The sequence below is a fragment of the Microtus oregoni genome, unplaced genomic scaffold (assembly GCF_018167655.1).
Source record: "Microtus oregoni isolate MIOR12 unplaced genomic scaffold, Mior012 000003F_ref0000135, whole genome shotgun sequence".
Taxonomy (NCBI): Eukaryota; Metazoa; Chordata; class Mammalia; order Rodentia; family Cricetidae; genus Microtus; species Microtus oregoni.
This window is the reverse complement of record NW_024543062.1, coordinates 64,508,021-64,525,819: the sequence shown is the minus strand read 5'-3', so window position 1 is coordinate 64,525,819 and position 17,799 is coordinate 64,508,021. Positions and strand designations below refer to the sequence as shown.

General features: G+C 44.9%; 1 protein-coding gene across 1 annotated transcript; it reads right to left on the bottom strand.

Annotated features, from left to right (window-relative positions):
* Positions 1-2,446: 2,446 nt before the first annotated feature.
* Positions 2,447-5,262, bottom strand: LOC121445050 (alpha-1,3-mannosyl-glycoprotein 4-beta-N-acetylglucosaminyltransferase-like protein MGAT4E). The gene is made up of 3 exons (XM_041647036.1): positions 5,155-5,262; positions 4,308-4,464; positions 2,447-3,576 (listed from the first exon to the last, which is right to left on the bottom strand). Exons 1-3 carry the CDS (start codon positions 5,260-5,262, stop codon positions 2,447-2,449), a joined length of 1,395 nt encoding a protein of 464 aa, XP_041502970.1.
* Between the last annotated feature and the right edge of the window lie 12,537 nt (positions 5,263-17,799).

The following is a 17,799-nucleotide window of genomic DNA, read 5'->3' as shown; positions in this document are numbered from 1 at the left end:
ACAGTAGACAAAGAGGTAGGAAGATCGCAAAGACTGCCAGAGGGCATGGAGGACACCAAGGAAGCAGCCTTCCGGACAACAGACTGACACACGCGTGAACTCAGAGACTCTGGCAGCACGCACAGGACCTGCACAGGTCTAAGACAGTAGTCGGTGCCCTTGCACTGAGAGGGGAAGTGGATAGGCGTTTCCTTCCCTAGTCCAGAAGCTGTCTCCATTTGACAACTACTCAAAAAGGAAAAAAAAATAGTTCTCTTCAATGCAGTCTCACTGGGTACACAAACCACACCAAAGGGAGGCCCCATGCCCAGCACAGATGGCCAACATAAAACAAACTTAATGGCACTTTTGGAGATGTTTCGTTTCATAATGACTTTGTTTGATCTTTTTGTTTCTTTGGTTAGCTTTTTTTTTTTTTTTTTTTTTTTTTTGAGACAGGATTTTTTTCTGTGTAGCCCTGGCTGTCCTGGAACTTGCTCTGTAGACTAGGCTGGCCTTGAACGAACAGCTCTGTAGCAAGCTTTCTTGTTGGACTTTCTTGGGCCACCAGCCCACAGAGACTTATTATTAATTATGAAAACTTGGCCTTTAGTTTAGGCTTATCCGCAACTAGTTCTTATAACTTTTTTTTTGCTTTTTTTTTTTTTTTCGAGACAGGGTTTCTCTGTGGCTTTGGAGCCTGTCCTGGAACTAGCTCTGTAGACCAGGCTGGTCTCGAACTCACAGAGATCCGCCTGCCTCTGCCTCCCGAGTGCTGGGATTAAAGGCGTACGCCACCACCGCCCGGCTAGTTCTTATAACTTAATTAGCTTGTTATTAATCTACATTCTGCCACATGACTTTTTCTTTTCCTCAGTACAGCACTAGCTCCCCATCTTGCTGGTGTCTCTCTGTCCCTCTCTCCCCAGAAATCCTGCCTATTTTCATCTGTCATTCAGATCTTTTTTCTTTTCTTTCCTTTTAAGATTTTTTATTTATATTTTATGTATGAGTGTACAGCTTGTATCCCTACATTCCACTATAGATGGTTGTGAGCCACCATGTGGTTGCTGGGAATTGAACTCAGAACCTCTGGAAGAGCAATCGGTGCTCTTAACATCTGAGCCATCTCTCCAGCCCCTAAAATTTATTTATTTTTATCATGTATACAGTGTTCTGTCTATATGCATGCCTGCATGCCAGAAGGGGGCACCAGATCTCATTACAGATGGTTGTGAGCCACCATGTGGTTGCTGGGAATTGAACTCAGGACCTCTGGAAGAGCAGCCAGTGCTCTTTACCTCTGAGCCATCTCAGCCCCCTGTCATTCAGATCTTTATTAAACCAATTAGAAAGCACCTTGGCAAAGATGCATCTTCACAGCATATAAATATTCTGCAACAGAGATTTGCCCACCTCTGCTTCCTTAGTATTGAGATTAAAGGCTTGTGCCCCCACTACCCTGCTGTTTGGTTATTGTTCACCATACTTGTCTTTTGCTTATAGATTATGGTCTCTGTTTTTGCATTTTTATGGGTTTTATGTGTGTATCTGCATGTACATGTTTCTTGCACTTTTCCTTTTTGACTGTTTTATTCTGGGTTGTTTGTTTATTTGGCTCCTTGTTTTCTAATGAGAGAGAGGAAGAAGGCATGGAGTTGGACTGCTGGGGTTACATAGGGAAGTGGGAGGATCTGGAAGGAGATGAGGGGAAGAAAACCATGATAGAGTATTCTGTATGAAAAAATACTTTAAAATGAAAAAGTAGACAATGTAAAAACACTCTCATTTGTATTTTTATTGAAGTTCATCTCTTCTCCATTAGAGAATCAACATCTATGTCATTTTCCCCCCTTCTTCCTTCCTTTCTTTTTTTGAAATAGTCTATGTAACTTTGGTTATCTTGAAACTAGCTCTGTAGACCAGGCTGACCTTGAACTCACAGAGATCTTCCTGCCTCTGTCTCCCTGTGCTGGGATTGAAGGCGAGTGCCACTACATCTAGCTCCCCCCCTTTTTTTTTAAAGAGAGGGTCTCATGTAATAGCCCTTCTAGTATTGAGGTAACTGAGAATTTTTGAGCCCCCACACCTTAATTGCTGTGATTCTGGGCATGGGCCATAACATCTGACTTCCTAGCAGAGCTTGTGTGTGTGTGTGTATGTGTGTGTGTGTGTGTGTGTGTGTACGTGCGCAGGAGGCCAGAGAGTGATGATGTTGAGAAGCTCACTTTTGTGTGTTTAAGACATCAAACACTAATTCAGAAAACACCCACACACGCTTGCCCACGGGCCAGCGTTACAGGAGGACTTTCTCTCAGATGTGTCTAGGTTTGTGTCAAGTTTACAAGAACCAACTGCATAGGATCTCACTTCAGAGAATAAATTACATAATCACTGTATTCACGAGGAGGAGAAATTCTTGGTCAATTGATGCATTTATTTCTCTCTTCCTAGAGCCAGTCTTTCTCTAAGTCTCCTCTTCCTCAACCTCTGTCCAGACCCTGATCTGTAGGATCTTGATGGCAGAGTCATGAGATGCTGTCACTAGAAGTTTTATACAGCTAATCTCCTTCACAGCATCTTCCTCATAAAATACCATCTGGTCCAACTGCCCTCTCACCACAGGTCCTACCAAGGTATAGTGAGCACAGCGTTTGGGGTAGTCCATGAGGCTATAGCCCAGCAGTATCTGTCCCTGTTGTAAGAAGTTCATCTTACTGTGAGCAGAGCCCGTCAGCACTGCTACCCGGATGACTTTTTGTGGCTTATCCAGAACCACTAGCAAGTAGTTACCTTCCAAAGGGTTCATGACCCATAAGCAGTCATCATTGAGAATGTAGGCATATTGTGGGATGGTATTCCAAAACGAGAGCATGTCTGTGAAGACAGTAGCGGCAGGGTTGTCTGGTTCCCCCAAGTCCTTGTCCTGCTCCTCAGGAAAGCACGTGTCTTCAAACTCAGAGTAATTGCCCATGTGGTAGAAGATGGAGGAACTGAAGCGAATTGGAACATTTTGAGACAAGAGAAGACTGAATTCAGAGAGAAGCAAGTGAGTGGGAACGTCTTTGGGGAAGAGGAGCAGGAAGGAGGTCAGGCGGGGGAGGTCTCTGGTGTGGAAGACCTTCCCAGAGATCTTCATGCCTGAGAAGTCCAGGATCACCCAAGGGAGCTCTTTCCAGGCCGACACCGCCCAGTAGATGTTAGACACGAACCTGGGGGCACACCTCACATTATCTCCTAGCAACAGGAAGTAGTCAGAGAGGTTGCTGGCAAAATTCATGAGGAGGACAGAACTTGTTTTCTGCCTAGCATAAAGCTCTCCACAGGGTGAGCTATGATTTCTGCTCTTTGCCAGGGAGCCACCAAGCAGACCGTGGACAACCGCCAGCCTCCCGGATTCAATGTGTGACGTGAAGAGACCTGAAATGTTGGCAACTATTTGGTTGAGCCATGTGGGGTCAGTGTCTGACAGGAGGACCAATACCAGCATATATTTCAGGTCCTGTTCTGAGGAAGCTTGGAAAAGAGACTTCAGGGTGTCCAAGAGGTAACTTCCATGGGTTCGCTGCACTGAGGAGATCCCCACGGTCAGCAGCCCTGAGAAACACAGGGATACCCTCAGTACTTCAGCAAGATAGTTGGTTCCCAGGACTTCCTTCCCAGCCTCTCACCTAAGCCAAGCTCACATCTTCTTCTCCAGGGAGTATAGGTCTGTGGGAGGTGAATACCTGCTCAACGGTATAAAGTCTCACTTGCTTGTTCAATACTTTGAAAGGCTCATGGGAGAAGCTTCACAGAGGATAAGGCTTTCTTTGGTATGAAACTAGGTAGCTACTGCCATGTAAGCAAATGATCTTTGCCTGGACTTGACCTTCAGAGTTATCTCAACTGCTGTGGTTTACCCAGTCCTGGACTAGAGCATCCTCAGTTCCCTTTAAATCCTCATGGCTGGCCAGTCCAGTTCCCTGGGCTGTGCTGTTCAGTGGACCATAAGTTCACACTCCCTTCTTTTTTGACTACCCGCTTCTTCCTCCACCCATGTCCCAAGTCCCCCTGGTTCCTCTTCCATCCATCCATCCTTTCCTGGAAGCCTGGCATGAATGAGTGTCACCACAGGCTCCCTCACAGAGTTACTCTGGCCTTTAGGTCCTGCTGGGCATTCAAGAGGGATGGGGGGAGGCAAATGGAACCTGTCCTAGCTAGTCCTTACTCAGAGTACTTGCTTCCCTCGAGCTGCCAGCTCCGTCCTTCAGACCCCACTCTCCTTTTCTGGATGAAAGACTTTGCCTGGCTGCCTCCAAGTCTAATGGCTCTTCCCACAGACTCACACTTTCCCTGGGGAGAGGTTCCAGCCAGAAGTGTGTAGTTGGCATGCTGGAGTACTTGGGAATTTTCCTGTATCTTGGTGAAGTATTTCATATGGCTCTTGACTTCAGAGCTGATCTGTTCTTGAGCGATCTGCTGTATTATTTTTTTCTTTTCATTCTGAATATAAGACAGTATAATATCAGCCCCAAGGGCAAGTCTTAGGATCCTCTGGAGACAACTGGCACACGGCCTCTCCCAGGAGTTATTACAGCTTTCTGCCATCCCCACCTGGTCATGAGTCCCACACAGAACTTTTCAGCCACAGCCATGTGGCCTTGGAGTCCTATAGAATGAGAACCTGCCCGCCAAGCCGCTGCCCATGTGTCATTGCGGGCAAACATGGTCTAACTTGGCTCAGGCCTCTGCTGGGTTCTGAGAGACAGAGCCTGGCCGTCTTTAACATCCACCCCACGCTGCCTCAGCCTGAAAGCCCTTTACTTGCTCAGTCTCACCTCACACAGCTCTGCTTACCAAAGCCTCAGCTGCCCTGTGTGTGCGCTGAGGTTTACACTGCAGGACGTACTTCATAGGAGAAAGGGGAAGACTAGCGTCTGCCTTGGCGTGTCTGCTGACACCTCCTGGTCAGTACCTCCACCTCCTATGGTGGCTGTGCTTCACCTTATGTCTGGAATGCCTGATCCTCTTCCTGCCCTCCCCCAGCCCTATCTGTCTCGAGTCCAGTTCCAAGGTAACCTCCTCTCTGGCATGTCTGGATGCCTCAGATGCACCCCTTTAGGGTGCCCATGATGAGCCTAGAGGCTTTAACCCTTTCCTGTGAAGGGAGAAGCTTCTAGGTCTAGTACTCACCAGTGATGCATTGGACTCCACACGAGCTGCCTTATTTTCCCCACTGAAGAACCCCAGGATGACTAAGGATGCCAGGACTCCGACGCATCTCCACAGGCAACCTCGCATGGTGTGGAGTGGCTGTGGAAGGAAGGTGAGCAGAGTAAATCCCGAGGGCCTCCTATTCAGAGAGCAGGGATGCCCTGCCCGCCTGGCAAGGCATGTCCTGAGCCCACCCTTCCTGGACTGAGCTTTCTCAATGCCTGCTTATTGTCTTAATTGTTTCCGTCCAAATTTTCTCTTGCCCCTGCTTTTAACCATCTCAAGAAAATCAACAAACAAAGGTTTCATTCTGTGGAGCTCCTGCCTTCTCCATGCTCCCAGGTGAACTGCGGAGGGCATGTTGCCAAGAAGGGGAAATGGAGGCTGTAGAGATGGCTCCATAGCTAAAGGCGCTTACTATCAAGCCTGATGACCTGAGTTCTACCCTGCGATCTACATGGTAGGAGAGGACCGACTCCTGGAAATTGTCCTCTGACCTCCACATGGACGCTGTGTGCACGTGCCTACATATGTGTATACAATACTTAAATTAAGTGAATACTTGACTTTCTGACACTATCCTGCCATGTGAACTCTGTTTCCATATAACTTCGTTTACTCCCTTGGGAGGAATGCCCTGAGCAAGGTGTTTCCTCTCTCCTTCTCAGCAGTGCAGCTTAGTGTGCTCTAGGCATTGTGTAAACAGCCCCATTTCACCATGAGACCGTCTGTATCCTGCCGATGGTGATGAGAACCACTCAATATGTTTATCGTTGTTTCTCTGTGAGCTCGCTGGGATAAAAGTTTCACAGAATTCTGGTAAAGGCACTAGCCTAGAGTCCTCTGGTTCTGTTCAATCTCAAATTCAACTTCCTTGGCAACGATCACTGGCAGGTTGTGATAGTAATACACTTTTTAAAAAAACTGTGTATAGGTATTTCCCCTGTAAGTATGTCTGTGTGCCATATGTGTATTTGGTGCATGCAGGGGCCAGAAGAGGGTGTCGAATCCCTTGGAACTGGAGTTACAGATGGTTGTGAGTCACTGTGTGGGTGCTGGGAACCTGAGTTCTTTGGAAGAACAGCCATAGCTCATGACCACTGAGTCTAGCCCCCATAATAATTTTCTAAATGGATGGGGTGGTGGTGGTGCACACCGTTAATCCCAGAACTCGGGAGGCCGAGGCAGATGGATCTCTGAGTTCGAGCCTAGCCTGGTCTAACAGTGTGAGTTCCAGGACAGCCAGAGCTACACAGAGAAACCCTGTTTCGGAAGAAAACAAAAACAAAACAAAATTTAAATGAAGAGGAAATTTAAGGTTAAGTGTTAATTATATTCCCGCCCAAGTATCAAATTCAGACCAACATTTTCCAGTAGGGATTAGTGATAAATACATTAGCTCTCATCTCTCAACTCCATACTTACTTTTGGACCTGATCCTTTCCAGGACTGTGTCAAGCAGACAGACAAGGTTTTGCGTGAAGTCAGTAGGACGTGGTGTATCTACTCCATGGTGGACTGCAGGGATCCATACAAACCTGGAAGAAACCAGAAATTTCCACCCAGGACCACATCTTCACCAGGTTTTGGGTGCAATATCCATTGAAGCCTTTCTGCCAGCAGGAAATGCTGCTTGAGGGTTAACTGGATCAGGATTTTCTCTGAAACCAAGAAGAAAAATAAACTTAATGCTGAAGGATGTAGTCCCAGAGTGACTTCTCTGAGGTTGCTGAAGCTGGTTACCCCCGCCAGGAAACCCCACCTGACAACCATTGTTCAGCCTGAATGGTGCTGTGTGTCAATCTGGCTTTACATCAGGTGCCTGCTTCTGGGTGAGGTAGGGACATAGTTTTCAAACTGTCTTTTCACTCTTGCAACTTGAAATTGGAATGTTACCTGTTAGTTTGAGTCAACAAGTGTAGATTCTGAGTTATTCCTTTTTTATCAGAGGGCCCCACGAGCTGGTCAGCATTGCCTGTGTTCTCACCTGCTGGCTGTGCTAGCTGGTGGATTACCACACAATTGTTCTCAAATATCTAGCTCTCCTTTGGTCTTAGAAGTATCCAGTGGCCCTCTGAAGTTTCCTTTTATATCTCTTTATCTGTTCTTTTTCACTGTGGGGACTCTGCATTTTCAATACTATTGCCCCTCCCACCTCGTGGAGGTATGAATGAGAATAGCCCTCATAGGTTCATGTTTGAATACTTGGTCCCCAGTTGGTGGAACTGTTTGGGAAGGAAAAAGGTGTGGCCTTGATGGAGGAGGTGGGTCACTGGAGGTGGGCTTTGAGGTTTCAAAAGCCTGGTGCCACTCTCCTTGTCTCTCTACCTCATGGTTATGTCTCAAGACGTGAGAGCTGCCTGGATACCTACTGATACGTTCTCCACCATGGGCATGACCTCCAACCCTCTGAAATGCTAGGCCCCAAATAAATCCTTTCTTGTAAAGTTGCTTTGATCATCGTGTCTTATGACAGCAATAGAAAAGTAACAAAGGTGCTCCTCCCCCCCCCCTTCCTTTTCCTTGTCTCCTTTTCCTTGTCCCCATCGTCCTCTCTATCTACAGGAAACTATGAAGGATGAGCTATGTCCTCATTGCTATAGTTGGTGCCTGGGCTACAACTTGATTCTTATTTTAAGTTCCTTTTTCTATCACCTCAGCAGGTCTTGGTCTGGTGATATGATTCAAGCCTACATCCCAAAGAGTCTGAATCGTTGTCAATGACCCCTTTGAACTGGGTTTGCTGCATGTATCTGTACCTTCACAGAGTGTAAAAATATCCCTCAACATTAAATTTCAGTACTTCGATAGGTGGACCTCGGTGGTGGTAGTACATGCCTTTAATCCCAGAACTTGGGAGGCAGAGACAGGTTGAGCTCTGTGAGTTCGAGACCAGACTGGTCTACAGATCGAGTTCTAGGCCAGTCAAAACTACACAAAGAAACCCTGCCTTAAAAAAACAAAATAAAATAAAAAAAAACCCCAAAATATGTGAGTGGAAACATCAGGTAGGAAGGTTAGGCAAAGCGGGGCCATCTCAGCCCTAGTCTCAGATGCTATCTGACAGCGTTCTAGCCTTCTGATTGGTGGAAGCCAGGGGTCTCTCTGTATATGCCTAGGGATACCTAAGTCATTCAGAGGTAGCTAGTAAATGGCTGGCAAGCGGTGAGGATAGCGCTGGATTATTCATAGTTAGGCCTGTACCTATCACATTACAGCCTCTGTGAAATCATCGACATTCTAATCAGTCTGTGATCAAGCCAGTATGTCTTCCTCCCAGAGACTTCCAGGCACCATTGCAATGGCCATGCTACAATCCTGTGCTCCCACAGCCAAGCTGCGTCTGGAGACCAGAGGACAAGCCTGTGGATTCCAGGGAGAGAACTCATGCCATGGGGTTGGCATAGGGTTGGCAGCAAGGGCGTGTACTCACTAAGGCATCTTGCTGGCTGTACACAGACTGTTTTCTTTTCTTTTCTTTTCTTTTCTTTTTTTTGATTTTTCGAGACAGGGTTTCTCCGTAGCTTTTGGTTCCTGTCCTGGAACTAGCTCTTGTAGACCAGGCTGGCCTCGAACTCACAGAGATCCGCCTGCCTTTGCCTCCCGAGTGCTGGGATTAAAGGCGTGCGCCACCACCGCCCGGCCAGACTGTTTTCTTTTAAAGAGCTGTTTGCCTTTACTCTATGTGTGTTTGCATCATGAGTGTGCCTGGGACCTGTGAAGACTAGACAAAGGGTGTTGAGTCCCCCGGAACTGAAGCTGCAGGTGGTTGTGGGCTACTTGATGTGGGTGCTAGAAACTAAATCAGGGTCTTTTTTATAAAAGAGCAGAAAGTGCTCTTAACCACCGAGTCATCTTTCCAGCCCACATATTGTTCAATATATTAAACAGAATGTATTTCTTTGGCAGAACAATGTATGGAGAAACAGCTGTTGGAAGCTTCTTGGACTTCACATGGTGGGCTACATCATCCAGAGATGAGCATCATCAGCTATCTGGGGAAAAATGTAAACCAAAGGCCAGGCGGCACACGCCTTCAATCCCAGCACTCGGGAGGCTGAGGCTGGATGTATCTGTGAGCTGGCTATCAGTCAGGGCTCATGGGAGACCATTTCAAAAAACAAACACAAGCAAATGTTAGCATTACCACATCGATTTTACTTTTGGTACATGCCCAAGAGAACTGAAGTATAGGCTCACCCCAAATTTTCCCATGAATGTTCCAGAAGCATTGTGCAAAATAGCTCAATGCCCAGCCCAGTATGGTGGTGCAGATCTGTAATCCCTATACTTGGGAAGTGGAGGCAGGAGGAACAGGAGTTCAAGACCACACTAAGGTACACAGTAAATTTGAGGTCAGCTTGGGCTACATGAGACTAGTCTCATAAAACCACTGACAACAAAAATAGTCCAAAATAGAAACAATTCAAATATATACCAACTGATAAATATATAAACAAAAATGTTATTCATTTAATGATGTGCCACGCAATGTATTTGCATTGCTGTTACCACATACCTAACATGAAGAACTTAAAGGAAGGTAAAATTGGGGGGCTGTGCAAACAGAGAGTCTGGTGGCAGTATCATCCCTGTCGCTCTGGGCCTGTGGGGAGGCAGAGCCTCATGCTGTGCATGACTATGATAGTGGGTACACACAGCGTGGCTGACTACAGGAAGCGGCCAGAGCAAAGCCGGATCCCCAAGGACAACCTCGAAGTGACCTAATTCCTCCAGCTAGGTCCCACCCATTTTTCACCACCTCCTAGCAATAACATCATATTTATTAATCCAACAAGTGGCTATGCTACTGTCTAGACCAGTCAGATCCTCAGGATTCAGTCACCTCCCCAAAGCTCATCCTCTGACAACTAAACCTGTAGGGACATTCCATATTCAAAATCAAAACATTCTGCATTTGTCCCTGAAATGCTCATGGATATCTTAAAATGGAGTAAAAAAAAAAAAACCTTTAGTTTATCTCCAAGAGTTTCTGAAATCTTAAACAGTTCCAACATTATTCAAAATTGTAAGTACAACATTTCTTTGTGTCTTAAAGAAGCTAGACATTGTGGGGTGAATGCCTTTAATCCAAGCCCTTGAGAGGTAGAGGCAGGCATATCTCTGAGTTTGAGTTCAGCCTGGTTGACAGAGTGAGTTTCAGGACAGCTGGGGCGACACAGAGAAACCTTGTCTCAACAAACCAAAAAACAAACAAACAAAACACAAAACAAAAACAAGAAATAAGTTATGTAACTCCAATGGTACAGCGGAAATAGTCCTATTCTAAAGGGGCATTGAAGAAAGGAAGACTGGGACCAAAGCAAGGAAACCCATCAGGGCAAGCATGAGATCCTGTAGGTTCTGGAATCTGGGGCACACAGCACTGTCTGAGCCCCAGTGGTGTAGCCAGCTCCACCAGCGTCACTTCCCACTTGCCGTGCACACTGCCTGGTGGCCGGGGACTCTCTTCAGCTTATGTCTCACACATCTGGCATTTCCAACATCCTGGAGATACCACTGAAGCTTACACTTTACCGTCCTAGCTTCAAAAATCTCCTTTCTAGGGCTGGAGAGATGATGGCTCAATGGCTATGAGCACTAGCTGTTCCTCTAGAGGACCCAGTTCAATTCCCAGGAACTTAATGGTGGCTCACAACCATCTATAACTTGTTTCAGGAGATCTGATCCCCCCTTCTGGCTTTCTCAGGAACTGCAGTCACACTGTAAGCATACATGTAGGCAAAATACATATACACAGGAAAGCAAACAAATCTTAATAAGAAAGAAAGAAAAAAATTCCTTTTCACAGCTCCCTGCAGAAATCCTGACCTTGCTACACATGATCGATCTGATCTCCCAGGCTTTGAACTCTTGGTGCAAGCCTCCATGATCTGTAACTCTTGTATTCTGTTTGTCTGCAGACTCAGTATGGTGAATGACACCAAGGTTTGCTGCCAGATCAAGTGCACACCTCTAATCCTAGCACTCAGGAGGCAGAGGCAAGCTGGTCTCTGTGAGTTCTAGGCCAACCTTGTCTACATAGTGAGTTCCAGCACAGTCAGGGATATGTAGAGAGATACTCTGTCTAAAAAGCAAGCAAACAAATTAAAAAATAAAATAAAATAAAAAACCAAAACCTATGTTTTCAGATTTTTTTTTAGTGGATGAAGTTTCAATATTGTGTGACTTTATTCTTGGGGAGATGTGAAGAAATGTCTGCTCCCCTCAGATAGGGCACCGATGACAGGCCAAAATAAGGATACCACCAAAGTCCGTGAGCATGAATCCATCGGTTTTTATTGGGGTTACTACTAGGATATGGGTGAGGGGCTAATTGTAGGACCAGGATTACTCAAAAGCAGCTGCAGCACTAAAAGACCACCGCAGCAGGGGTGACATCCCAGGACAGCTGGGAACCGCAAAAGCTCACCTCACAATTACCGGCAGCTTCACAGGCTGGAGATCTCTTTCAGGCAGTCAGTTGGTCTGGGCCTTTTCCAGGCAGCTGTTCTGGTCTCTGTCTTCCTGGCTGCTTGGCTGATGTCTCTCAGCAGTCTCTCAGTCCTTACTGTTTATAAAGCCTTGGGAATGGAAGGGCCTAGAACATTTGGTCAGTTTCAGGGACATCCTAAGAGTTCTGAGTTGTTAATTTCCTGGGGTTTAAGCCCCTCCCTTTAGAACTTCTTGAGTCTTAATGGGCTGCTTTCCAAGATGAAAGGATTTTTAATTCAGAGGAAATTGCTATGCCACAAATAAGTTTTAGATTTAAATATTCATAAACATACATATGGAATACAGAGTAGAGTAGGTATAAAATGAAGACAATAATAATGCCTACATAGCTGACTGGTGGTGGCGCTCACCTTTAATTTTCAGCACCAGAGGGGCAGCGGCAAGCAGATCTCTGAGTTCTGTAGGTGGTGTGCTATGTTTTGCAGCCAGATTTCATGAAGTCCTAACATTTCCATCCCCCAATGAGGCTCTACTGCCCCCATGTGGTGCAGACTGCCCAAATGTCTCTGTAAAGGGATGAATGGTATATTTTAGATTTCTAGGGCTTGAGGTTCTTAGTGCTCTTGTAGAGTGAAAGTAGCCACAGCTGATTCATTGAGGAAGATGTGGTTACAGCTGCAGCGGAGTTCTGGTCTGTCTGTCAGCTTCTGCAGATTCGCAGGTGTGGTTTTAAAAAGAGTGGAAAGACACCAGGGGAAGTAGACTCAGCGAAGTCTTAGAATTAGGGTCACCCTCAGTAGTCATAGGGAAAGCCACAGACAGGGAGGTGTACTGTTTGCATTAGAAGTCAAGTGAAAGGAACACTTTGGATCCAATCAAGATCTATGGCTCCTTGAGAGAAACTCCTTGGGATGAAGGTTCAATAACGCTGGAGAATCCAAGATGACCCACATGAGAACCAGAGAAGAAGTAACCAGCAGCTCTGACACTGTCTCTCTGAGTTAATTACAAAGGGAAAAAGTAAACATAGATCAAACAGATGTGTTCCAATAAAACTTTATGCAGTTAGGGGTCAGATTGGACTTGCAGTCTTTCCTTGGTTTGCTGGCCTGGAGATGAGATTTTAAATGAAAGGAAAGATGCTGTGGGATAATGCTCTTGTACACTGTAAAGATTTGTCACTGATATTGGTTCAATAAAACACTGATTGGCCAGTAGCCAGGCAGGAAGTATAAACAGGGCAACCAGATTAGGAGAATTCTGGGAAGAGGAAAGACAGAGATGCAGTCACCAGCAAGACACAGAGGAGGCAAGATAAAACTGCCTTATTAAGAAAAGGTATTAAGGGCTGGAGGGATGGCTCAGTGGTTGGGAGCGTTGCCTGCTCTTCCGGAGGTCCTGGGTTCGATTCCCGGCAACCACATGGTGGCTCACAACCATCTGTGGGGAGGTCTGGCGCCCTCTTCTGGCCTTCAGGCATGCAGGTGGAATGTTGTATACATAATAAATAAATAAATATTAAAAAAAAGAAAAGGTATTAAGCCACGTGGCTAAACATAGATAAGAATTATGAACTAATTTAAGTTGTAAGAGCTAGTTAGTAATAAGCCTGAGCAATAGGTCAACCAGTTTATAATTGATATAAGACTCTGTGTATTTATTTGGGACTGAACAGCTGCAGGACTGGGCAAGACAGAAACTTCCACTAACAAAATGCTTTACTTTAAGTCTGGAAATGTTTTGCCTTCTTGTGTGTCTGTTCACCATGTGCATTCTTGGTGCCTGGTGGTGGTCTTAGAGGCTGTCAGACACTCTGAAACTGGAATTATGGATAGTTGTGATTACCATGTGGGTGCTGGGAACTGAACCTGTTCAGCCCCTGGAGATGAGATTTTAAATTTTTAGGTGCCTAGAATCATTGGTGTAGGGCAGATCAATTGTCTGTTATAAAACTTCACCAAGGAGTCTATTGTGAGAATGTTAATTCAAATACTACGTCTCTGCTTATAATTAATGGTAGTTGACATATATTGAGTACATACTCTATAATAAACTAAGCTAAGAGCTTCCTGTATACTTTCTCATTTAACCTTTACAAATCTATGAATTGGGTACCATGATTCTGCCCATTTTACATATTTAGAGGGTGAGATGATGAAATTTAATTATGATAAATCACTGTTAACAGGAAGGACAATGGTTCAATATCATGGTATATTATTTGTGTTTTAATAAATAATGCTTGTCTCAAGATCAGAGTGCGAAACTAGCCACATTAGTCAGCCATATAGGCCAGCAGTGGTGGCACTCACCTTTAATCCCAGCAGCCACACTAGCTAGCCATAGAGGTCTGGTGGTGGCGGTGTATGCCTTTAATCCCAGCACTAGAGAGGAATGTAAGATGGGAGGAGACAGGAGCTCAGGGTCTCAGTCTGCAGTCTGAGCTTTGGTGGAGAGCATTGCAGTCTGCAGTCACATTGAGGACAGGATCGTCCCTTTGTCTGAACCCTAGAAGAGATAAGAACTCTCTAATGACTTGGCTGCTTTGCTTTTCTGATCTTCAGCTTGAACCCCAATATCTGTCTCTGGGTTTTTATTATTCGTGCTATACAGTTCAAACCCAGAAAATAGCCCTAAGGCCCCTTCATTCAGCTACTCTTTTTTTTTTTAAACTGGGAAACACTTCAGCATCTAAACTTAACAATATAAACTATTTTTAAAAACTATAAAGTTTAAATAAGGCTTACAAAGCTAGGCACAAGCACTTTTAGCTAGACTTAATTAATAAACTTTCTCTGAAGCCACCGAACTCTTACTCAGAACTGAATTCTTCTTAGACCATGTCCATTCGACAGATAACGGGAATGTGTTAAGTGACCTTGCCATTTGCTTTCTGCCTTACGGATTCTCTCAATGATGTCACCATCTGGCTCTATAGCTGCATGGTAAATTGATTTTTTTTTTAGGTTATTAATGTTCATTGTCAAGGTGACATAGCATACTGGCTTTAGATATGGGCTTGGGACACAGTCTTCTGTTTGAAACCTAATCTTGCCACTTGCAGGCTAGGACTCAACAAACACCAGCTAGTCTGTTAGCATTTTAATCTGCTGGAATGGACAGTCTCAACTATGACTCAGCTTTGTGGTCTGTCTTCATGAAGCAGAGGCAAAGAGTCATCAGGCAGGATGGAAAGCACCCACGGAGACATCTCAGCCCATTAGGTGTCGTTAAATAACAGCAGCCACAACTCAACTGTCATTACCACTACCATAATAGCAATAGCTGATGTTTATTGGGCCCTTGCCATATGCTATTTTAAGTGCTTCTTTGTGAGTTAATGTAATCATTTTATAATTCTGTTAAGCAGGTGATATTACCTGCACAGTGTAGGGATAAAGTTACATGTATAACACGTGGCAGAGGCTTTTTTTTTCAGCCCTGAGGATCAAACCCAGGGCCATATGCTAAGCAAGTGTTCTGCCATTGAGTCCCAGCTCCAGCCCTTGGCTTTTTGAGACAAGGTCCCATGCAGGCTGGCCTTAAACTCATGACCTTCTGCCTCAGAAATGGTTGGGTTACAGGGGTGCACTATACCTGTAGATTTTTGACGCAAGCAAGTCTAACTTCATGACTGACACTCTGTTTAAACTTATTTTTATTTTTGAGAAGGGTCTTGTTAAGTTCTAGCCTTGAACTTGCTATGTAGAACAGGTTCCTAGAGCTCACAGAGATTCCTTGCCTCTGCCTGCTGAGTGCTAGGACTGAAGACGTGTGCCACCACTCCTCAATATACTCTTCCTTCTGAAAAGTAGGACATCGGAGGAAACAATCTGCATTTCTTTAGATTTTCATGTTACTGATGTGCCGCCAATAGAAGTTGTGCTTTGGTGGATGTCTTCAAGAACAGTTGTAGGGCCGGGCGGTGGTGGCCCATGCCTTTAATCCCAGCACTCAGAAGACAGAAGCAGGTGGATCTCTGTGAGTTTGAGGCCAGGCTGGTCTACAAGAGCTAGTGCCAGGACAGGCTCCAAAGCTACAGAGAAACCCTGTCTCGAAAAACCAAAAAAAAGAAAGAAAGAAAGGAAGGAAGGAAGGAAGAAAGGAAGGAAGAAAGGAAGAAAAAAAGAAAGGGCCTTAAAGATACCCATATCACTATTTACTGTTAACACAAAATAAAGCACATTGCAATGCCAGGAGTATTGTGGACATATTTAGGAATACAGTACATATTAATACTTCACCTATTCACATATTGTCCTTACATTTCCTGTCTGGGTGAGAAAGACCCACTCTTCCCCTAAAAGCAGTTTAAATAACTCCCCTTAAATAGCATCTTGAGTAACTTTACAGTGTATCTTTCTAGAAAGAACCTGTAAATTTGAGTCTGACAATACTAATAATCAAGGTTTGTTGCTCAAATGTGTGTGTGTGTGTGTGTGGGGAGGTTGGCCAGGAAACCCCAGGGATTAGCCTGTCTCCGCCTTCCCCGTGAGCCCCCATAGCCACCACCATAACCACAACCACCGCTGCTTTTTACACAGGGGTTGCAGAGATGGTTCAGTTGGTAAAGTTCTTGCCAAGCATCTTTCGTGGTAAGTCATTTCCCCAGTCACCAGCTGTTGCTTTTTAATGAAAGGAGGAATAGAAGACCCAGAGAGCCTTAGTTTCTCTGAAGTGGTTAAATGAGCCTGAGGAACCTTAAGATTTTTCTCAGTCAAATTTTGAAAAAGAAAATGTGAGGGGAGTTAGAATTTCTTTCATTCCAAAGTATTAAAATGAGAGAACATTGGGACATTTCAGCTAAAATTTTGCAGTGAAAGTCTCTTGCATCTTTGATTCCCTCCAGACTCCCGGATGTGAGTCTTCAAGAGCATCACATGAGCAGAGATCTACACGCATGAAAGTGTCATTAATTTTTAACTGGTAATGTGAGAAGAGAGGGCTCAGTACTGGCCAGCTGCATTTTGAACTCAACTACAGGCATGAATTATGTATACACGGAAAATTATTTGAAACAACTTTAGTCTATCATACCCTTGCTTTCTGTTAGAATTTTAGATAGAGTATATCATAATTATAACCAATTATTTTGTTTCAATTACCATTTCTAACTGATCCAAGCATTAACACATGATCCCTGGTGGTAGTCTGTGTCTTAATTTTGTTAAGAAGCCAGTGATTTGCTCTTAATGAACTTTGATCAGTACTATTTAATTAGATTAAAGTGGAGTCCCCTTTGAAGTGTCTTAGAGGACGCTTTCTGGACGGATCTAGCCAGTTGGATGCGTGGGTCAAAAGGGTTGCTTTGTTTTTGTGAGACAGGGTTTCTCTGTGTAGCCCTGGCTGTCCTGGAACTCATTCTGTAGACCAGGCTGGTCTTGAACTAACAGAGATCCACCTGCCTCCACTTCCCGAGTGTTAGGATTAAAGGCCTGCTCCATCACCGCCCTGAAAAGGACTGTTTTTTAGCCAGGGACTGCTACACTTTGGGAGCAGGAAGGAAATTAGAAGGATAATGACACAATTCACGACTTTACTTTTAATATAAAGGAAATATTATACTCTTTTTTCATCTACCCTAGAATTTGCTTGGATGATAGTGATGTAAAAACCTTTTACGAATCCCCTCTACTTTGACAATTCTGACATTTATTTACTTATTTTTGATACAGAATCTCACATAGCCCAGCAGGCTACGAACTGAGGATGACCTTGAACTTCCGATCTTCCCTCTTCCGCCTGCGACGTGTTGAGATTACTGGCGTTAGCCACAGGTCTTGATGGAGAATTTCAAAGCTTTTGTAAACGAAATTAGAGAGAACACTTTGATATTTTCGTTCAGGTTACCTGGCATAAGTGGGAAAGAGAGAATGAAGATAACAATCTATATGCAATCTAGACGCCGAAGTGGACCTGAAGTGTAGATAAGAATCATTAGCAGGAATAATTTGATGGTTTTAATTAACGCCGGTTGGAGGAGGATCGAGTCTAGCACATCAATCTCCCAGAAAAGACTTTGAGGAACACACCCAATTTAACTGCCCGCCTTTAGGGAACCAGCCTCAGCTATAACTGAGGGCGCCCGCCGATGACGTATCCGGGCCCGGAGGCGATTGGCTCCCCGAGATGGGCGTCGACAGCCAACCGGGCCCAGAACCCTCGCTT

Excerpts from the sequence above, each read along its gene's own strand:
- LOC121445050 (XM_041647036.1), bottom strand. The coding sequence starts at position 5,262 with ATGCGAGGTTGCCTGTGGAGATGCGTCGGAGTCCTGGCATCCTTAGTC. Across the intron at positions 4,465-5,154 it reads TGGAGTCCAATGCATCACTG|AATGAAAAGAAAAAAATAAT; the intron begins GTGAGTACTAGA and ends TCTTATATTCAG. Across the intron at positions 3,577-4,307 it reads AACCTCTCCCCAGGGAAAGT|GGCTGCTGACCGTGGGGATC; the intron begins GTGAGTCTGTGG and ends TGTGTTTCTCAG.